Below are 22,933 nucleotides of genomic sequence, written 5' to 3' on the forward strand. Positions count from 1 at the left end.
GCTAATCGCAAATAAGGAATGACTCCCCATTCATTCCTATAGGCCTTTGCTAATCGCAAATAAGGAAGCTGTAGGAATCACAATTTTTTTTGCGATTTCTACATGAATCCCGTTTTGCAAGTCCATAAGAGCGATTCCTTAATAATCGCTATTAAGGACTCGCAAAATGGGACAATGATGAATCTAGCTGTATATTCTGTAATCTTACCAGACTTAAAGCACTTTTATGGTTGATTTACTTATATGGCGCTTCATACCCCTGGTCAGGTCGTGAAGCGCTCGGATTTGTAGCGCCCTTGAAGTGGGTCTTGCAAGGATTTTGTTTGAAGCTTAGCCTATATAGTTATGTATTTATGTATTGAAAGCTGAACATTTAGTTGTGTCAGGTATGGTGCAGGCTACTCCTGCGTTAGGGGCTGCACCCTTTGTGCCAATAGCGAGACATACATGGCAACATTTCAGAAGAGGAAAGTGGGAGATTTAAAAAAAGAAATAATCACGAGAATGTACGTCCCCCATTGACGTCTTGAGTAGTAAATACACCAGTTTGTAGAACTAATAGATCTCCACTAGTAGACTCTGGGGGATTCTGTTCGTGGACTGGGCAATGCATTGTGGGTAATGAAAACCATCCTGACCGTAATGTGCATGTCAACTGACAACCAATGCATAGGACTGGCTAGCGCTGTTTGTGGAAGTCAAAAAATACTAAGGGCCCGATTATGATCGTCCGCGACCCCTGAGGAGGAGGGAATGTCTGCAGGGGCTGCGGCGCTCCCTCCATGCAGATTAGGATGTGACCGCCAGGGTGGCGGTCACATCCTCTATCTTTAACATTGCAGCGTGTGCAGCCTCAAGCTGCACCCGCCGCAAGGCTAAAAATGCATGCATCGCATTTGCATGCACAAAGCGGCAGGCACCGTGCAGTGCCTGCTGCTTTGTGCACGCAAACGCAGGGGGGTACCATAGGTACCCCCCATGTGCACCCCAAACCCCCCTTCACCCAGGGGGCCCGCAACGGGCCACCGAAGTGAAAGTCCGCATGCTTTTCCAAGGCGGAAAAGCCGCTGCGGAAAAGCATGTCTTTCCCACCCTCCTAATATGGCTGGCAGTGTCTGTTAGACACCACCACCATATTAGGGCTTTTCCGCCGCGGTCGTAATGCGACCACGGCAGAAAAGCGGCGGACAGAATGCAAGACCCACCAGCCATCCTAATATGGCGGTGGGTCTTTGGAGGCTCCGCAGCGGTTTTTCCGCATCCTTTGGGCCGGCGGTGGCTTCCGCCGGCCCGGAAGATGCGGAAAAACCGCAATCATAATCGGCCCCAAAATGAAAAACAGATAGAAACTATTCTGCCCATGGGCATACACCGCATCTGAAAGGATGCTTTCCTGCTTGAAACTTTTCCTGTGAAATATTGCTTTCGACGTAGATCATCTAAATGAAAGTAAGTCTATTGTCTGCACCAGCCTGCTCCCCAGGTGTCTCTCATGGAAGTCTTCTAACCTGAGATTAAACTCTATGGGCCAGATTATGATGTCCCGTTGGTGGCGGTCCGTCCGACATCTCTGTTGCCGTGGTCCGACTGCCGCATTGTGATAGGGCGGTCGGAGGCAGTGGGCAGAAGGATCGACCGATCCTTCCCACAAGATCAAGGAGCGTCAGTCGGAGCGTAATACCCTGCAGTAGGGGTGGTGTCTGCCCAGACATCGCCGTAGGGATTACAATTTCCCTTTCAGACAGCCTTTTAATGGCGGTCCAACCGACGGTCGGAAAGAGTTTTTGGGGGCCCCTAGCAGGGCCCCCGTCCCACCCGGGCCTCAGCTATGGGGCCCCGAAATATCCATGCAGGCACCACATGATGCCTGGCACACGGTGCAGAGATGTTTCCAAACATTGGGCCCCAGCACAGACCTCAATGCAAAAGGCATGTTTCCGACAGCATACACAGTAGACGGCACATCCGCCTACTTGTCGGGCGGTCCCGATCCTGAAACGATATCTGTCGGACGCTTGTCCGACCAGCATTGTAATGAGGGCCTTTGTCTCAATAACCTCTTGATTTTGCTTATGTTGCTGCTCAGAAGCATTTTGAATTCATGCAGTTTGATAAATTGCTGTGGGAGGTCCAAATATCCTTTCTTTTTTTGTGATTGGTCCCTTTTCATTCTAAATTAAGCAAATATTTTTTCTAGAAAGACTTTTTATATCTTGACAAATTATTTTATTTTGTCACAGGTATGGTTTTATTCTGGCTTTTTTCAACGGTGTATGCCCTTGTAGCTCCTGAAAGTAAATTAAACAGAATATTGCTCGGTGGCTTTGAAATTGAAAGACATGTTTGTGTTCAGCGTCTGAATTGCACAATGTCTTACCAGAAAACTTGGGCTGAGATCTGGCTTCCCTCCTGCAAAATGGGTGGTGATTCTTGGCATATCCTTTTACTTCCTTATATCTCACTTTCCTTGACTGTTCGATTTGACAGTGACCTGAGATATTTTACGGTGGATGCACTGTACATAAAGAGCTCTACAACATCGTCAACACTGTGATGTTTACAGTATATTTTAAGAATATTTGCCAAACATACAGTGCAGATGGCAAGCTGATTTATCCTTTGGTTTACTTATGACAAGAGCTTCAGGACACTTATGGGGCTCATATGATTCTTGAATGTCTTTTAGTTCATATTTTAAAATCATTACTTTTAATAAATTACGCCAAGATTGCATATCTAAAAAAACATAATGTATGACGTTACAACGCATACATTTACAATGCATGCACTTACAAGGCCGTTTTTACATCGCAACATCCACTACAACGCATTCCATTACATCGCATTTTAAAGAACTACCTTTACAACGCATTCCATTACATCGCACACTACCTTTACAACGCATACCATTACAATGCATACCATTACATTGCATTTAAGGTAAGTGTTGGATAGTGTAGGGGTAAAAATTACTATTCTAACTCTAGGGGGTGCAACAGTAGGGTAAATGTTGGCTAGTGTAGGGGTTAAAAATTACTATTCTAACTCCAATGGTATGCGTTGTAATGGTATGTCTTGTAATGCTTGCGTTGTAGTGACATGCCATGTAGTGTCATGCGTTGTAATGGTATGCGTTGTAATGCCTGCGTTGTAGTGTCATGTGTTGTAAAGGATGTTGCGATGTAATGCCTGCGTTATAAGTGTAGTGCGATGTAATGGTTGCGTTGTACAGGTTTTTTCCCCATAAAAACTAATATCAGTAATATAGAACTTGACAAGCTCAAAGATATCAAAGATATTGTGATGAAAATTGCAGCTTTCTTCTCTGCATAACACTGTACGCAACAAGTCTGGGTGACATTTCGGTGCTGAAAGTCAATATCCCCAGATGAAGGACCTGGGTTGTCTGAAATGTGTTGGGGCTTTATAAATAACTAACCCTGATGAAAGAATCAAGGACAATGTAATGATGGATATATTTGCCTGAATTACATGATTGTAATAAGTGTGGTTGTGAAAATACAAGGAAATGATGATTTGAAGTTTTCTCAAATTATATTTTTACATTTGTAAAGCAGAAAAGTTTGGGTTGAATTACTGAAGCTCACAGAAGCATTTGAAGGCCTGCGCACTTTGGGACTGTACTCCTTGAGCACAGCCAATATACATGTGGCTTTGGTTGGAGAACACGCCAAGGAAGCATGGCTATGCAACTGAAGCATTATTTATTGAATAAGATTATACATTTGGGTGAGATGTGCAGAAAACATTGGTTATTTTGTATGATATCTAGCTACTTTTATCTAAACCTTTAAAATTCAATATCTCCAATTCTACTGAATGGATTTATGTGGTTTTGGACTCAGTTTAATTAATGAGCCATAATCTATATTTCTAAATTGGGCCTACATTATTACTGTTTGGAGTGCTGCATAAATACTTTACTCTTTGCCTCTAAGCTAAGCCTGTCTGCTTTTGTGCCAAGCTACCAGAGGGTTATGCACAGGTTAATATAGTGACCTTTGTGGCTCACCCTGACAAAGATTGTAGATGTTGCTTGAGAAGGGTTTAATGCCCCTCAACCAATAACCAGATTTCTCACAGAAATCCTTTCTTCTTTCACTTAAAATGTTTCCCTTAACATGTCCTTTCTTCTTCGACCCCCTAAACCGCACAACAACTGGTTGGACAGAGAAATGTGCAAAATGCTCTTCGAAATGTTTATGAATATCATTAAAAAGAACCAAGGGTCTGCAACACAAGTGTGTGAAATTTCCATACCTACTCCCCTTCCCCACAATTTGGAATGCCCACAAGTGGAACTTAAAAGAGCTTGAGTTTACAAATACACCTAAGATAGGCACCATAAATAGATTGACCTACATCAGTTTTCTAGTTTGTGTTAATGCGGTGTAACCTATGAAAGCCTACGCCACTCTTATTTACAGGTGTGAGTCATAACTTTTTACTTTGTGAATCAGGCCCATGGTTTCCCCCGCTGGACAGAAGCAATGATCGTCCATGGATCGACAAACATGTTTTCGTTAGTGCTACGAAATGTAGTTGGGGGAAGTAGTGCAGTATTTGGTGTCAGTAGCAGTAAAAATATTAATAATAATACAGCCATGTGTAGAGCGCGAACAGCTACCTCCAATAGAAGTAATCACTGACTCTTGAAAATGTTTGTACCAGCTCTTTTTTCAGGCAAAGTGTTTGTTGTTGTTGAGGGGCCGCAAAGCACAATTGCACAAAAACACACCACCACAATTGCTAAAGCACTCCTTATCAACACAGTTACTCAGTAGCAGTACCAAAGAAATATAGCACTCAACAAAATACAACCCGCGCAATGTACAATTATGTTGGCTTGTAGACTAAGGTCTATCGTGTTAAATTATCTTTTGTTGTTAAATTGTAGGGTTCTATGTTGTTATTTTGTTTTGTAGTTTTGTTGGTATCTTGTGGTGTGCTGCTGTGTTGTGGTGGTGTTGTGCTTTCATTATACTTAATCGTGACTGTGTTATGTCTTTTAAAGTAATGTGCTTGTTCCGTTTCTGAGCTCTGTTTTGTGTTGTATTTTTCTGTTATGGTGATGGTTCATCGCTTTTTTGTGTCGTTGTGGAGTTCTGCTGTTGGATTTTACGCTCCTAGCTTATCAATGTCCTACAGTCAGACTGCAGTGGAAGTACCGCAGTGGAACACGCGCCCTATAGTATAACCTCCCAATCTCACTTAGTGTGGTTCCCTCCCATCTTTTCAAAAGTTACATTCTGTTGAATGTGATAGGCTGTGCATGTTGCTGTTGTGCCCTTTCTCATGCAGGGTGCCTCTTCGCCTGCTGTTTGCCTCCGATTTATTGCACCGAGCAGACGCAGTGGGTGTTCTTTGGAGCACGATTAACTATTCCCAGCTCACTCCGAGTCTATAAAGCGGCTCGCGCACTTGAGGCAATTACCCGCAATGCATTCCGGGGGCATCAATAATTTAAATGTCGGTGCTCCAGATGTAGCCGCAGCCAATCAGAAGGCGAGGAGGATGCGTGGTCCTGGCGCACTGCATCCCGGGAGGCTCTGTGAAGGGGCTCAGGGGGGCCATCAGTTAGTAGAGCTTTGATCATGCGAACCAATGTTTGTGGGCGAGCAGCAGGAGGAAAAATGCACGGGAAGGCTGATTTAATGGAGCACAGATAATCACAGCCCTACCACCCTGGGGTAGGGATTTAATATGCGCTTAACATGGATCATGCGATATGGAAGGTGAAGTCCTTTGGAAATGTAAGTTACGTACACCCATCCCACCCCTCGCCCCCACCCATCCATCCTTCTTTACATGTCTCTCTCTCCCCTTCACCCTTCCATTCATACTTTCCCCGTTCCATCCACCACTGACCATTCCACCGTCTATTGGCCTTACCGTCTACAATTTCCCCTGACAATCTACTCTTTTGTTGACCCATCCATCCTTTCATCCACCTATGCTCTCTTTTGTCCATCCATCTGTCCATCCATCCATCTATCTTTGCATACTTCTTTCCTTTGCACTTTCCACCCTTCTGTCCTACATTCAAACAGTTATGTCACCTTTCCTGCCCTTCTTGTTTCTTCCAACCTTTCTTTCTTGCTGCCTTCCAGTTTCTGTAGACCATCTTTTTCCCTCACCTTTTCTTTTACTTCCTCTTTCCCACTCACTCAGTTTGCATCTCTCAGTCCCTGTTTTAAAGTCATCATTTCTTCCTCTGCCTCCTTCGCTGAACACGGCTCACTCAGCAGCCCTTTACGCGCATCCCACTGACCCTCCTCTGGATTCCCATAGGGCCTTTGAAGGAACTTTTTTTTCTGCAATTAGAAAAGGCCAAACTGACTCATAAATATTTTATTGGGACCCAGATGACTGGGCCAGGGGGACGTGAGGCTACCCTCACTTTAGCTGCCACAGCAGGGGTCCACAACGCCTCTATGTACAGTCACAGCACATTGGAGTGTAACTCAGCACAGATTGTGTTAGTTCTTGCGGCTAGCTAGAGAGCTGGACAGTGGCGGCTCGCTGAGGGAGTGCTGCGGGGTGGTTGGCGGGGGAGAGGCAAGGTGGGGGGGAGTGGAGTCCAACCTACGACGGACAGGAGTAAGGTAAGTAATTAAATAAATGAAACAATTTACCTTGCACGCGCTGCATCGCAGAGTTGCCCCTCCCTTCCCTTCCCCCGCCCGCCTCACCGCCCCCACAGCACTCGCTCGGTGAGCCGCCACTGGAGCTGGAGGACACCAAAGCGATCCAAGTCGACATCTAAAGGTATGTGTCCTCCTTAGCACATCTGGGCTGTATGGGTTGAGCTCACATCTGCCCAATAGATGATATTGTAGCACCTCCTTCCTCTCGCCCGCCCCCCCTTCTGTGCCCCCTCACACCACCTTCTACTAAGAGACCAAGGCAGAAATACTTTCTGCTAAAGCACACCATTTGTGTAGCTTGGACTTTTGTTTGTCTCCTCAGAGCAGGGGTCTTCAAACTGGGGGGTTCACACCCCCTAGGGGGGTTCAAGTGATCCCAGGGGGGGCACCAGGCTCTGGCCAAAAGACGCATTATGCTGATACCAGTGCTTTGTTTTAAGTGGAAAAAATGTGTGGCTGTAAGCCTCTCTGTAATGGGCCATCACAAACATCTTTTGTCATTTATATCCTAGTTGGGAGTACCGCCCAAAGGGAAGGGGCCCCAAATATTCTTCAAAACCCTGAACCTCATTTCTACCAATTACACTGTGGATACTTTTACACGTTAGTAAGGCCTGACCGACCAGAATAGTATGTTGGGCATTCATGTATTTGATTGCATTTTTAAAACGGTTACAGAATTTAACTGCAATGTTTAAATACGTCTAGACATATTTAGACATTGTCTATTCAACAGAGTAATTGTAACAAGTTTAAAAGGGGGGGGCTTGATGATTTTCTTTTTCACGGGGTGGGAGTGGGGCGGCATTACAAAGTTTGGAGACCAGTGCCTCAGAGGGATCTAGCAATAAATGATTTTACTGTAGCATGATATATAGTGCTGGTGCCTTCATACACAGTGGCATCTAGTGGCAACCTTTGGTAGTGCAGTGTGTGCACTCAGGTTTTATGTGTGACCCCAGAGATCTCTAGTAACAGCAGATGGCACTGCACCCACCTACAACTACTATTGTACCTGGCACCACAGATTAGTGGCCATAGGTCTAAAGCTATGTACAATACCTTTTAATTGATTATGATCATTCTTGTGGTACAATCATTTACCACCAAGTGGCTAAAACCGGGTTGTGCAAAGCTTTCTTCATAAGACACAGTGTAGCACCTGATTTTATGCTTCTTGACTCAGATTCAGGATGGGTGCTCTGAACTGCCACCAGCTACCAGGACTTTCACTCCGTTGTGTTTGATCTTTTAGGTGCCATATTCAGTTTCATGCTTGAAAATGCTTTGCAGCTTTTTCTGACTTCTCATTGTTGTGATCACAGAGATATTGCTTCCTTTGATCATCATCTACTTGTTTATATTCTGTCTGCCATTTACAAATACTTATATGCTATAGAGAGGAGCGAGAGGAACAATGTTTGCACTCTTTCTTTCTAACATATAAGTTACTGAAAACTGACAAATTTAACAAGTTCAAGAAGGATTAAGTATACCTCTACCCAGTGCTTAATTGCTACAAAATTAAATGCCAGGGCACAGGGTACCATTTAGGATGTCACTGAAGCTTGCACTCCCGTTGCCCCTACCAGTGCTTTTAAATTGACACTACTTTTGACACTACAAGTGCACGGCAAAATGCTACTAGTATTATTATTATTTAAAGTATATTGAATTGCTCTACTGGTGTGTTCTGCTGAAAATAGGCAGACAGCACCACCATGTGCTAGACTGTCACCCAAAAAAAGCCAGTGTTAAGAATTAAGTGCAGGTGCCAAGCACCGGAAGACACCATTACAAATTAAGCATTCCCCACACCCAGGTACAATTAAAGCTACTCAATCCCAGATCTTTCTGGTTCTTAGTGATCACTGACCAATGTATCTGACGTCAGGAATTACTGAGCCATCTGTCTCTGTAAAAAGCTAAAAATGTTAGATACAGTGCTCCTTAAACCTCCGAGCATAGATCACCTGGTGGTGTGACGTCACACCTTGCCACTGCCTTATTTTTCTCTGGGATCTCCCTATTGCTTAAGACCAAGGTCCATGTTTCTCAAAGGAACTTTGAGACATTTTAACTACTTTGACAGCCGTCTTATTGACAGGGCTAAAAGTTGTGAGTAGTGCATGTGCTGATTTTATGCCGCCCCATCTAGTTCAGCCTAGCTTCCAATACGCACCATATTTTTGCCAATTTTTATAATTAAGCCACTTCTGCATGGATGCCAAAAGGAGATAAACATTTTCCCAAGTGGGTCTAAATATGTTTTAACCCACTTTAGCACATCATTAACCATAGTCATGCCACGTCAACAATGCTTCCTTTTATGAACTTCAGTCAACCAGGATCAACGCTTCACTCTAAGGCCACGTGAGTCTGGCACTTTTATCAGGACTAACAAAATGTCCTTACTTTTACGTGAAATTTTGGGACAATTATGTGAAGTTACGTATAATTATGTGAAATGCAGATACATATTTAATGATACATTGTAAAGGAAAATGTGTTGTCACGTCCCTTGTTGAGGCGGGGACACAAAAATAGTATGAAAAGCTCAGTTACTGTGAAACATACACTTTCTGGTTGTTCGCGATGATCCCCCGCTGCTGCTCTAAAGTTTATATAATGGCATTGCATCAGGAATTGTGCATAACAAGCGTAATAGGTGTTTGGAAAGTGGGTTATTGGTTAGGGGTAAGTATGCACCTACCACTAGTAATAAGGCCACTAACATGGTAGAGGATCCAGTACAGGTCTCAGTAAATCAGCCCCTTGCTCCACCCTTGGTAGCTGACAAGGAGCAGTCAGGCCTCACTTAGGAGGCAGGCGTGCAAAGCATTTAAAAAAACACCAATACATCAAATAAGTAAGACACAACTCAAAATGAAAATTCCACACCACTGTATAAACATATGAAATACTTTTATACACAAATAAATACCAAAACAACAAGAATCCAATGTAGGGAACTGGAAATATGAATTTTTAGAAATTAACCACTTTCTAGTGCTTAAAAGCCGTTAGCGCCACTCTGGGGCTTCTGGTCATGCTTGATCGGGACAAAGCCAAAGTTTCGGGCCGACCACAATGAAGCGCTGGTCAGATACACTAAGCGGGAGGCCCTTGTCAAAATGTTACCTTCACACATTTTTCTGAAACCTTTTCTTCCAATGGCACTCAACCCTCCACAGCAGGCCTGATTTGGAGACGGTTATGAGGCTTGATTTTCCACGAGGCCCCTGTCTAATCCTGGAAGTTTGGAGCTTTCAGCAGGATGAACCTGAAATCCTGGCCGGGTTGCAGTTGAAGGTGGCCGGCTTGACTCTCATGGTCGGGTCGGTCACCTTATGGAATCTCCTGAATGGTCTCTGGAAGGTCTGGATTACAATTCCCACAATGCACCTGGCCAAACCCTTAAAAGTCCACTGGACATACTCCAGGATGGAGACACTTGGTTGGAGATGATGCAGGTGGGCTCTGTTAACCTATAGCTGCAGGGAGTCCACTCCTTAATCCTTCTTGAAGTAAGGCACAGTCCCCAGGGCTGTAGTACCAAATTGTGCAGCAGGCACAGTCATTAAGAGTGCAGGCCATTCAGATCTATATTCACATTCCAGCAGAGCAGGCCTTCTTTTCCTCATAGTTTCAGGCATCAGATCTGAGAGGCTATGCAGCGGTGAACAACCTTTACAACGAAACTTTTACAATGCACTACCATTACAACGCAACCATTACAACGCAAACCATTACAACGCATTGCGCTGGGGGGCGCTCTAGGATAGGGAATAAGTTTAATTTACTATCCAACACCTTCCCTAGTGTCCACGGGGACTGGAGTTGGAATAGTAAATTAAACTTTTCACTATCCAGCACCCCAAAGCGATATGCGTTGTAAAGGTTTGCGATGTAAAAACCGCGTTGTAAAGGCATGCGTGGTAAAAGTATGCGTTGTAACGTCATACATCCCTATGCAGCTCTCACATATTTATTCACAGCTTCTGGGAATCTAGAGGAGGGCACCCCCGACCAATGGGATCCAGGGTACCACTCAGGCGCTTGACCACTTCCTCCAAAGTGTGGAATATTCCTGTACCATCATTCTTCCAGAATACATGATAGCTGAAAGGTAAGAGCGGAGGGGCGATGGGTCCAGGTGAGGGGGGATTTTGAGAAACGACCACGTGGGGAAATCAATTATTTATTTAATTTTCCCTCATGGTCGTCTCTCGAAATCCCCCCTCACCTGGCCCCACCGGCCCACCACTCTTACCTGCAGCGGCCACAGCTGAGTAATAGCTAACTAAACCAACTTCCAGTGTGGCTCATTTCCATAGCTCTCCTCGCCCTAACATCTGCAAATGCTTTCCTTAAGCCTGCTATCTGGCTGGGGGCATAGCGAGCAGGGGTAGGTAGGCTTGGCATTGCCTGCCTGTCTCGTTCTCCTTTGAAGCCTCATGCTTTATAACCCCTCCCAATTCCTGTGTAGCTGTAGAGCTCTTTCCAGCAGATAGCCTTTCCCCTGGGAGGCTAGTTATCGCATAATCAAGGTAGCCTGGATAATCCTGTTAGAGCTGACCAATCATGGAAGACTGCAGGCAGGCTGGATTTTGACTTACAGACAAGAAATTCCTCTTTTCTGTACAAGTCATGATAAATTAAACAATTGCAATCTGTTGGATTTATCAATACCATTCTTCTAAGTCTTTGAATGATATCTCCTTTCCCTTAATAGCAATAATTATGTGTGCATAAAATATTGCAATGTCAGCCCATGGGCCAAGTATCTACAATGGGGAATACAATAAAATGAGCAGATTTCCCCCCAGCAGTGTTTATAAAAAATCTTTCATAAGGACATTGCTTATAGTTACATGACTCCTCACCACTGGGACACATAGGAGAGACCCTGGAGGTAACTAATATGTAAAAACAAGTAGATTATCACTTTTTAAGTGCACATAACACCAAAGTCGAGTTTGAACACAATTTACATTTAAAGACAATCTGTGAAGCCAGGCTGCCTTTGCAATCAGCATTGCACTAATGCAAGTACAGGAAGTCTGCTGAGCCTCTAAACTTCTGTGCCATGTTACATATTAGGGACTTATATGTTCTGTCAATACCAAGTTTGAGAATTTACTTTTAAGGGCACTCTGCAAGGCAGAACTGCCTTTAAAAGGACAGCAGAAACACAGCAGCACACACATTCAAGTGCAGAAAATCTGCTGGGCCTCTAAACGTCCATGCCCTATTACATACTAGGGACTTACAGGGAGTTTGCATCCCCTGCCCTATAATCTACTAGGAACTTCTAGGGTGGGTCATGCCAATTGTAAGTGCACTCTAATACATAGTGTGTGATTAAACATAACACTGGCTCTGGGCCTGCCTAGCAGAGCCTAGGATACAGTCAGAGTCAGGTACCACCAGTGTCATTTAGCAAACAATGGGGGTGAACAAGGCAAAAGGATTACTTTCTAACAATATAAATTCCTGTATTTGATGAATTATGCCTTCGTAGTTTACACTTTGCCTGAGCCGGGTTCTTACTGTACTCATCCAATGCCTATGGTAACACTTCCTCCTTTCTCTTGGCCTCTTTCAGCATCACATCCCAACTTGGGGAGAGGGTAGAAAAGTCTTGCTATAAACAGTGAACCACAAATTGTATACCTCCTTCCCTGCCAAAAAGGAAGCCTAAGTAAGCTATGACTTTAAGAATGTCCATTTCATAAAGTACTTGTACTACTACCATAAGACTAAACAAAGCATCACACTAGCAGTAGTACTAATCATATCTTGTTTTTAACATAGCATGATCACCAATTTTCCTCTGTTTCTACACATGGTAAATAGTAGGTGTTACCGTTACCTTTTGAGTCAAGCTGTAGTACGCATAGACTCTAAAATGGTGGCTAGGAATGCAAAGTGAGGGTGATTGAAAGCCTGGGAGAAGAGATCAACATATCTGGTAGATGCAGAAACTAGACATGCAGCCCATTACCCTCACCAATCATTAGGTCCAGTCTGGGAACCAAAAGCATCCTTAGCAAAAATGTTCAAACCAGCTCCCGCTCCCTTCCTGTTTTTTTGTTCTTGTCTCTTTCTTTGCAATCTCTCTCTTTTATTCTCTCACTCTCTCTCTCTCTCTCTGTGTCCCTCTCTGTCTTTCACTCTCTCTTTCTCTCTATGTCTTTCTATCTCCTTTTCTTTCTCTTGCTCTCTCTCTCTCAGGCTGGAGATGGAGACAGCAGATAGATGTCGACCTACCAGCCCCCTGGTGAAATGTCCGAAGGAATAAATGACTAAGCCGGCTCTGGCTGTCATGCCCATAGTTGTCAGCTGTGAACTTAAAGTTGCTCCTAAGCATTTTCTCAACAATTCATGGAACCTGACTTTCTAGCCGCCTATGCCTCATTTCACTAGTTGCAGCTGACATAGCAACAGGCAGGCTCATATGAAGGTATCCCCTGTGCATAAACAGCACAGCAGCACCTGCCCACTCAAACACCCAGTTTAATGCAAGACTTTCTCTAATTTTATCTAGTATGACCGATTGGCCAGGTCCCAGTGTCTGCTTCACCCACTTCGAGGCATTGCACATACATTTTAAAGAATACCCACTCAAAAGAGGGCACATCTTGTCTCCAAATGTGGGTACCTGACAACAAGTCAAGTAGTAAAATACAGCAATAATCAACGTCCACTGGACCCAGGTGTCACTGCACCTGCTGCACTATTGATAGCTACTCCCCTGCCTTAGGGAGAGACTTCCTGAGAGTGCAGTTCTTAGGGCTAGATCTGCCAGCAATAAATGGTGTGCTGCACAAGATTAAAAATTATTCCCCTAGCAAATCTTTGGGTGTGACTGCACATTTAGATTAACTGACCTTGGTGGTCACATGTAGGGTTTAACTTATTGGGCAATCTGAAATTCCTAGGCAAAGTTGCCTGTTGTATTTAATATGGCATTGGTTCCTGCGTGGATAGTTCTGAGAAAGTTACACAGGAATGCCATTCAAATTACGGGCTGAATAACCTCCTTTGTGTACACAGCATACACTCGCAAGGATCCCCGCCTTAAGTGTCCTTCATCAGGCTGACATATTTTTGGTTAGTTGATATTATGATTGGAAGGACAATACAATGATCTTTAAATTACACTCTCTCCCTTGTTGTTAAAGGTTAAATGTGGTTAAAGGTCCATGTTGTAATTTCTGATCCATCCTTATAATGTTAAATAACTATTTAAATATATCTTTATTGTCATTAATTTGACAAACCAAATAGCAAGATATTTTATTTCAGAACTAACTATTCCAAACTTCATCATAATCCTCAAATATGTTCTTAAACAGTTTATTCAGGGTCATAAAATTGGTTCACCACTATAAAGTCCACAGTCTGATATTTTGGAAAAAAATCAACCTAATTAAAAAGCTGGTATAGTGTGAGGGATTCCATAGGATTTTGCTTTAATTTCCACACTTTGTTTAATGGGCAATAAAAAAGTTTTGAAAGCCAAACAATTAAAATGGTGATATGTGATAGTCTTGCCACACACCCCAGGAGACAGAAACGAATAGAGAAAAAATAACATTAATGAAAACAGAGACAATTGAAACTGATTATAATGTTAAAAATCAGACTCAGAATGCGATGACCTATTGCTAAAAAGCCAGAAGTAATGGAAGGCATCAGAAAGGGCACAGGCAGTTGGCAGCTACGAGAAAAGCTCCTCATTGTGGGGTTTATCGCTCAGCATTCCTTGAGACCCAGATGTGGTCCTTTCAAGTTTTGTGAGTGTCTCTTGAGTGGTCTCCACTCTGGGGGCGTTCCTGTGATTTGCGTTAGAGTGGGCTGGCCACTACTGGAGGTGTATTTGTTGTGCTATCATTTTTTGGTTGTAATTCAAGTGACTTCAGTTAGGAAGGCTGAATGCAGGCTTGACCTCGCCAGCAGCCACCAGCACAACGTGAGATGTTACAGCCTGTGTCATTGTGAGTGTTAACACTTGGTTTTTTTATGATGTGCTGGTTGCGTAAGCACTGCATTGTGTATTGTTGCCTTTTCTCCAGACATCTGTGTTGCATTGGCTGTTTGACCTTCTTTCTTCTTTGCACTTCTTCTAGTTTCTACACTTGGGTTGATCCCTTTGTTTTAAAACACTGCCAAACTCTTTGGTTCTGATTATAAGAACCCCCTCCCGTTTTTAGGGATGGTGCTCCCCTGTGCTTCTATGTTGTGGCCAATCTTCCTTTAGGTCGCCCCTTGTGCCAGATTGCAGCCTTTGCACATGTGTGAGCCTCCCAACCTTGTACACTATGAAAAAAACCTCTCTGCAGCCTGCACACTCACATCAGCATCCAATCATTGTGCCTGGAAGCCCTTCTGGAAGCAGCAAAGCGCTGTATCATGAACAGCTGCGCTGGCTCGACGCATGCTTTTATGCGCTTTCACTGTCTAAACTGCATTCATTTACATGGATATCAGGGGCGGTGGGTGACATTTCAAAGTGGTGAGGCGCAACGTGATTTGCATACAGCACCGTTGCGAGCGGTTGCAGCGAGCGAGCCCGAACCCCAAAAGGGGGGTTTGGAGGGGTTACCCCTCCAAGAAAACTTTGAAAAAAAAGAAGAAAAATCGTGCATTTTCAAGCAAATTTGAGAAAGCAGGAAGGTTAATAAAGCAATTGTGAAAGTGCAGTTATTACATTAATAGATGGCATAACATAGGTAGCTGCTTATTCAGTATAACCACAGAGCTTCATACATTTCGTCCTATTACGCTCAGGTGCTGAATTCAGACTATAAGACTTTCATGAAAATCTCAGCTCTAAGAGTAGAAGAAGTTGCACAGCAGTTGGGAAACAGCCTTCACAAAGCATTAGGAAAATGAGAGACAATTACTTGAAAGCAAACTGAAAGCAATGCATCAAGTAGTAACTTAAAGCAATGCATCCAGCAAAACAGTGCATGCAGTCAACCATACAAAAGTAAACTAAAGCAAGTTTGAACCTGTGAACCTTCACTTTGAAAGCAGGGTGCTAGTCAACAGGCCAGTCACATACATTTAAACTGAAGAAGAGTACACTTCAGCATGCAGGCACCAACATAAAAGCACCAAGCAAGTCAAACAGTTTAATGAAAGAAAAATGAACGCAATACATCCAGCAAACTAGACAGTGACTCAAAAAGTAAACTGAAGCAAGTGCACACTGAAAGGAATGCGCAGTCATCAGTCAGACATTCACATAAAAGCAACTTACCAAGACACCCAATCAATTACATGGGAAAAACTTGAGCCAATGCACCCAGAAAACCAGACCAGCACACCAAAGCATCCCACCCCTGATTGGATGGCAGCTGTGCTCTTAGGGTTACCCCTCAGTTTTTTGGCAGGGTTGAGCACCCTCCAGTTTTATGCCCTCTGCGTCTGAAGAGGAGACAGGCAAAAGGGGTCATAATGGGACATCTGGCACAGCCACTTTGTAATCGAGGTCACCCACCCAGCTCAGGACTGAGTTACAGGCTGATCTTAAATCTTTAAACAACCACAAGGGTCTCCAGCTAGTTGGCTCGTGAGCCAAAAGAGTCCTCAGCTCACTGGGAGTCTTTACATCGCACCTGAGATGACATGACAATGTCCCTTAATCCGGAGCAACTGTGGGGACTGGTCTGGGTCTGGATCTGACTTGGTACGAGCAGGATACAAAAAGTAACGGGTAGGTGGTAACCCACTTCAAGTGAAGGAGCTGTAAGGAACCTAAGCGCACTGGTGTTGATACCACTAACAGGGCAGCTCTGGCTTTCTCAGGGTGGGTATCAGCTGTGTGATGAAACCACCATGTGAAGCAGTTACCTCAAACAAACTAAAACCAATGCACTCATCAAGACAAGGAGTTACATGAAATCAAATAGAAAACCACCATCAAGCCAGGTAGTCACCTAAAGGCAAATTGAAGTGACTGCACACTATGGGAAGTGCACTCCACCAGCCAGCCTATTACACTAAAGGAAAATAAAAGCAATGCTCCCAGTCTGCTAATTAGCTTCCGCAACCCATGGAAAATCTGTTCATGGCAAATGAAGGATCCTGTTACTTTATATCCCAGTAAATGAAGCTTTCACCCCAGCAATACCCAGGAGAGGCTCAATTTCCTGCTAGTCCATATCTCATTTTCATGGTTCTTTTTATTTCCCAGAGGGTGGGGTTGGGAATGGGCGTAAAGTGGCTTTTACTTCAACTATATCACTTCTGTAAATACAACACAATTTCCAGTAAAATCAATAGCATTAACATCACAACAATATGGAGAGGAAAACAGATGATCAGTAACAGTAAACACATTGACTGATCAGGCAATGTGCCTTTACGGGCAGGGAATGAACCCTTGGTAATGTAATGTGTACTCTGTTTTCATGCTGGTTTCATACCCTTTCTGCTAGATACAGGAATCAGAGACTGGCTGATTGTATAGCAGTCATGAACATGTAAATGACTCTACCATAACTCCACTGGATGGAAAACATGCTGATTTCTTAAATTGCTAGTCCCTCGCTGTTGATTGCTAGACTAGTGTGTTACATCTTCTAATTTGTGTGTATGCATAGCCATGGACCAGAAAGGGATGACAGTTTGGAGCAATATGCACTTCAGTAAGAAGTTGAATATGAACAATATGAAAGTTATGTCAAGTATATCCTAAAAAACCATTGCAGAATGAATCTGTGAAGGTGTCTCTAAATTCCCCTTTCTGTATCACTTGTCTTTTGACAATTAGATATGCGTTGTCAATCGCTGCATCATTCATACATCCAAAAGCATGTGGAGATCTAAATGCAAAGGTGAATTGCCAAAATTAAATAATAGGACACTTGCTGTCATAGCCATCATCTTTTGCCCAATCTCCATTGCTCCATCCTCAGCAAGACCAATACGTCACTAATCAATTATGTAGGAACCACAACCTGTAGTAAATACAACATCTAACATGACAAAATTGATATAAATGTTAAACCTGGCCGGTCTGCATGCCATATTGAAAGGTATGCTGTCATCAACTCACTTCATAAATCAAAGGCAGATACTGCCCTTAATATGCATCCCTGGGTATTCAAGAAACCTGCAATACAGCAGTGCCTGTAGTGAGGGAAATGTTTGGTTTCATCACTATTCTGAGCATACACAGATCTAGACCCACCTCACACCACAAATTGGGCCCTCCTACCTCTTACCTCAGGTCACACACACCCAACACGGCAGAGCATGCATCATGATCATAAAAGTATCATATATGGGCCTAGAGTTGCAGTACATTGAACTCAACACCACAATCATTAGTTTCATCTGGCACTCACTTCCAAGTCCAAATGGATGTAGAGTGCATGCAGTTGACATGTTGACATGTCTTTAGCAATTTTGATCCATTTGAGTTAAAAAATAAAACTTTTAAATCTGCAGATAATGTACCAGATGATGGATTATGTGGAAAATTCGGCAAATCCATACTTTTGCTTAATAAGTTGCGGCTGCAGAGACACATAATTCCAGTGGCCCTCCTTTAGCAAATATCACTTTTTTTTCAACATGGCAATATCAATTGTAAAGAAAATCTGAAGAAATGTTTATTTCAAAATGAACTGCTGTCTACCCCGAGCTGGTGTGTCCCTGTTAGGCTGTGTCCATGCTGTGTTCCTAAAGTGCCCACATGTGTCCTGGGTTTGTTCGGCTACCACATTTTGGTACTCTATGCTGTACTCTATTTTCTGTTGTGTTCTATTTATGAGAATAAACAGAATAAAGAATTATTAAACAAAATCCTACACAATTGTTATTGTTCCCTAGTTTGACAACATGGGGCAGATCTATTCCCATTCTCTCTCTTTTGGAGATGCAAGCATTCACAAAGGATCTACTGCATATTCTGTGCCACTGCCCTGGATTAATGAACTACTGGTCCAATGTGTGGAAGGCACGTGCTTCTGTATCTGACTCTCACATTCCATCTTCGTCACATCCGGGTGTACCGCATGATGCTGTGACCGTGGTTGCTTCTCCAACGAGTCATTAAACCACACATGTAAGTGTATGGTTAGTCACAAACATTTGGGAGGAACATTTTCAACATGGATGTGGCCTAAGGGACGGTAGGCGTAAATCCTTATAGGTTCCATATGATTAAAAAAATCCCTGTGCAGCACATCTAGGCATGCATGCATGTATCCTTGCTGCATTTTCCTATGAGTAAATGGCTAGTAAATTGAGTCCCATTAAATTCACAAAGAATTCCAGGCCAGTGGCAGGAAACTGTGCCTGTCATGTACACCGCTCTGCAACAGGCCTGAATTCCATCTCACCAGCTCCCATATCCCCCAGGTATATAGGATAAATCAGGATGGGTGTTCTATGACCCCCCTGCACTGGAGAAGGTGACCAACTCCTCCCCTTTCAAAATGGTAACGCGTTGCTCAGATTAATATGCTGGGAACGATGTGCATTTAGGACGTTTCTGCCGTCATTGAAAGCTTCAGCCCGGCTGTGCTGCGTAGATACTTGTAAACGTCGTATAAATGTGCAGTTACTTGTGACAGGTCATTACTTGACATTTGAGGAGTGAGATACCCCAGGTCAGGCACGGAACTCACGGACGTCAGGGAATATTTATTTCAGCAGTGTCGATGCAAGACAACGTGCCCACTGGATTTCTGGCAAACCCATGATGTCCCACTTAAATGTATAAAAGCCCCCCTGACCCTTGATGATGAAACTTACCGGAGGCAAGCTCAGAGCCAGTCCCAGACCCCGAACCTTGAGGGGAGACATCGCTCCCGGGCCCGTGAGCTGCAGGCGCATCAACCCTGGACTGGTTCCAGCCACTTCTGAGTCCAGACTGGACAGCACTGGCATCCGTACCCCGTCCACCCAGGCACCCATACACGAATGCCGGGCCACCCCCACGTACTGCATCCACTGGGATGCTGCGCCGGTGGACCAGCCAATCCTGGCGCTGCATGCAGCGCCAGGATTGGCTAGGAGGGCACATTTGCTGCTCGCCCTGTCGCCCTTTGGAAACCCGGGCTGTGGCAGCAAACAAGCACCCCTGGGTCCCACTGGGGAACTTACAGTGCGCATGCTTGAGAAAGTTGCCAACTTTCCCAAGCATGCGCACTGTAAGTTCCCCAGCAGGACGGTCTGCTGCAGCCTGAGTGTGGACTGTCACTCAAGCTGCAGCAGGCCAACCCCCATACGCAATTCCCGCCGGCGGCTGATTGTTGCAATGCTATTTATTTAATTTAGAAAATACTAGGATTGCGGCCGGCGGCCGCGATGCAGGTCCATGGTGGCTGGTGGGGCTACGCCCCTACGCCCCAATGGACGCACCGCTGCTGATGGATATTTGTACGAACTAGGACATGTTTTTTTTCAACTGCTCAGAAACAATAAACAGGGTTTTCATCTTCCTGTTTCTGAGGGGCTCTGTCTAAAATAGTGTACTGGCAGAAATAGCGGCTTAAATACACTTTAGAGAGTGTAAGCACATAAACCGAGACGCTCGCTCTGCTCTGACCCAGCACAACTGTTCATGATACTGCCTCTGGTCTCTCAAGCTCTCTGATGCCACAGGAGGAGCCCAGTCAGGGTTTATTCTTTGCCTCTTGATAGGTAAAGTTCTGTTATCCTTTTTAAGTTCAAGTCCGCAGCTTTTCTCACCCACTAACACCCTATAAAGAGCCAATATTTACTCCTGTCCAGAGAAGGAGTAAATCCTTTCATGTACATCATTCAAATGATCTCGCATTATGTGTAAAGCGCTCTGATACCTTCTGGTCTGGATAGCGCCATATAAAACTTATATATAAATAAAAATAAATGTAAAAGCTGGTGATTATATCAAGGATGGTTGGGCAAATAAAGCACCCCCAAAATTGGAGCAGGTGCCGGAGAAATAATTTCTCCACAGGGGAAAATATATTTTTCTGTGGTTAAAAAAAAAAAAGAGTAGAAAAGTGCAATTTCACACACTGAAAGTCGTTTCAATATGCACAAAAACTATTCTAACCACAAGAGAGGAGCACTTGTGTCATGGTGAAGGGTTCCTACATTGTCGCTAGGCAACCAGGAGTGCGCCAGAGCAGAACTGACCCATATCCTAGGAGATATGGCTCATTTCTTCTCTCCCTTTGCGGTTACGCAGAGCACCAAGTTCCCTTGCTCCCTTGTGCTGCGTCGAAGCTTAGAAAATCTGGGCATTATTTCAAATGCCCTCCCTTGTTTTATTTGCTGACACCAGTTTTGAGACGTGAACTTTGTTGGCAGTGTAGGCATACCATGGTTTTCATTCAGTCATTAGCATTGATTCACAGTTGTTGGGTGGTGGCCAAGTTTATACAGATTGTATCAGATTGCGAAGGACGCAATGATATGATTTTAGCCTCTTACATCAGTTTTGAAATGTCTTGCTCATGACTTTCTGTGTGCATTCACATATCAATGTTTGTGTCTATATTGGGGTGGTTTTATTGTTTTTTAACTATTTAAAACAATAGATTTCTATAATCTTTTGCAACTTTAGGTGTATATTTTCTGTGGTGTTTCTGGGTGATATTGATTGGTGTGAAATTGTTTTAAATGTATTTTGTGCTTTTATGGTTAATCTGTTAACCAGATAAAGACATTTTGATATTAATTTAGGCAATGTGCTTTTCCGCCTTTGATCTTCATTCGCTGACTGATGTCTTGGACAATTTAACACTTTGGCATGGCTGATATCAGCTTTGATTTAATTTTATATTTGTAAAGCTCGGACTAATTCCTGAAGGCATCTAGGCGCTAAAACCTAATAGGCGATAGCTAAAAAAGAAGGCGGCGATTTAGTCCAGCCTATTGTGAGAGAAACTACAGGGTAAAAAGCCAGGATGTTAATAGCCTTCCTGAATGAGAGCAGACCTGAAGAATCTTTTTTATGGGTGAGAAGAAAGTTCCACAATGTGGATTTGGTGCTAACAAAACTTTTGCCACCCCTGTTCGATAGCCAGAATCTAGGGACCTCAACCAAATTTTGGGTGTAAGACTAGAGTTATCTTGATGGAACATACCAGTGGAACCGGTGTATTAAAAATTAGGGTCCAGATTTATGGAAGGACCTGAAGGCGATACAATCCTTTTCTTCATGGGGAGCCAATAAAGAGAGATAAGAGATTTTTTTGCAGAATGATGTCTGGGAATCCCCAACAGGAGTAGGGGTGCCGCCTTCTGGAGAACCTGTAGTTTGCCAAGAAGGATTTTCTGTAGACTAACAAAGAGAGCATTACAATAGTCTAATTTAGAAAGGATAAGAGCAAAAAAAAACTGTTTTTGGAGATCATGATGTATACATGGAAAGATTTTCCTCCATGTTTTTAATGCATAGAAAGTGACAAGGTTATAGTTTACCTAATGTTTAAAAGATAAAGCTGTGTCGAAGGTCAAAGGCCATACATTAAGCCACTCGATCGAATACCCTGCAGAGTGTTTTATTTTGCGATAAAAGATGTATTTCAAGCGTGAGGGTTCCTTGACGAACCTATTCTTCCAAAGTAAAGACTTTTATTTTCTGGAACGTGTACTGGATGATATGACCCCGGTGCTTACTAGGAAGTTATTTCTCCAGTGGAGATACGGCTCATTACCTTTAAGGTCTTTCACCAGAACTTGGTCTTCGCCACCAACCACGGAGCAATGCCCGGCTTGTGCACATCCCCAAGAAAATGACTTACATGTGGTTCTATTCTGCAAAGCCTACCAACGCACCAGAAAATATTGGCTTGTCCCCCTGTTCAAGAACTTGGGGTTCAGACAGTTCCTCCCTGTGTACAGAATCTTAAAGACTGACTTGTCACCCCCAATTGTATTTGCACTGGCAAAATATCTCACGTCAATGTGGCTCATTCGCACCCGCATCATGAAGGCGGAAGCGGCCCCATAACAATTTTATTTTACTAAAGATTTTAGTTTCTTGTTGATGAATCGTTTTAAACACTGTCAGTCGAACTTTTCAATTAATGATCTTTTGTATAAAGTATATGTGGTGGTGTGGCTCACTGGTTAGAGGCGGCAGACCCGGGAGCAGAAGTCAGCCCGGGACCAGGGTTCAATTCCCGACCCGGCAGGGTCGTGGACCAGGGTCAGCAGACTCGACAATTCTCGCCTTGGTGCCTATTCTAACCTGGGGTCCCACTCGGCAACTCTGGGCATTAGCTTGCCTAATCTCCACAACGGCC

General features: G+C 43.7%; 1 protein-coding gene across 5 annotated transcripts in view; it reads left to right on the forward strand.

The window, feature by feature from the left end:
• The window catches only part of LOC147693572 (beta-arrestin-1), a 903,972-nt gene that overhangs the window by 373,016 nt on the left and 508,023 nt on the right, over window positions 1–22,933 (forward strand). The window contains exon 2 of one of the 5 annotated variants that reach the window (XM_086933804.1): window positions 22,467–22,479. The exons of the other annotated variants lie outside the window; for them this stretch is intronic. Coding sequence (XP_086789930.1) covers window positions 22,467–22,479 — 13 coding nt within the window. The remainder of the gene's footprint in view (window positions 1–22,466; window positions 22,480–22,933) is intronic. 5 annotated transcript variants of the gene reach the window in all.

Source organism: Lissotriton vulgaris, chromosome 8 (genome assembly GCF_964263255.1).
Source record: "Lissotriton vulgaris chromosome 8, aLisVul1.2, whole genome shotgun sequence".
NCBI lineage: Eukaryota > Metazoa > Chordata > Amphibia > Caudata > Salamandridae > Lissotriton > Lissotriton vulgaris.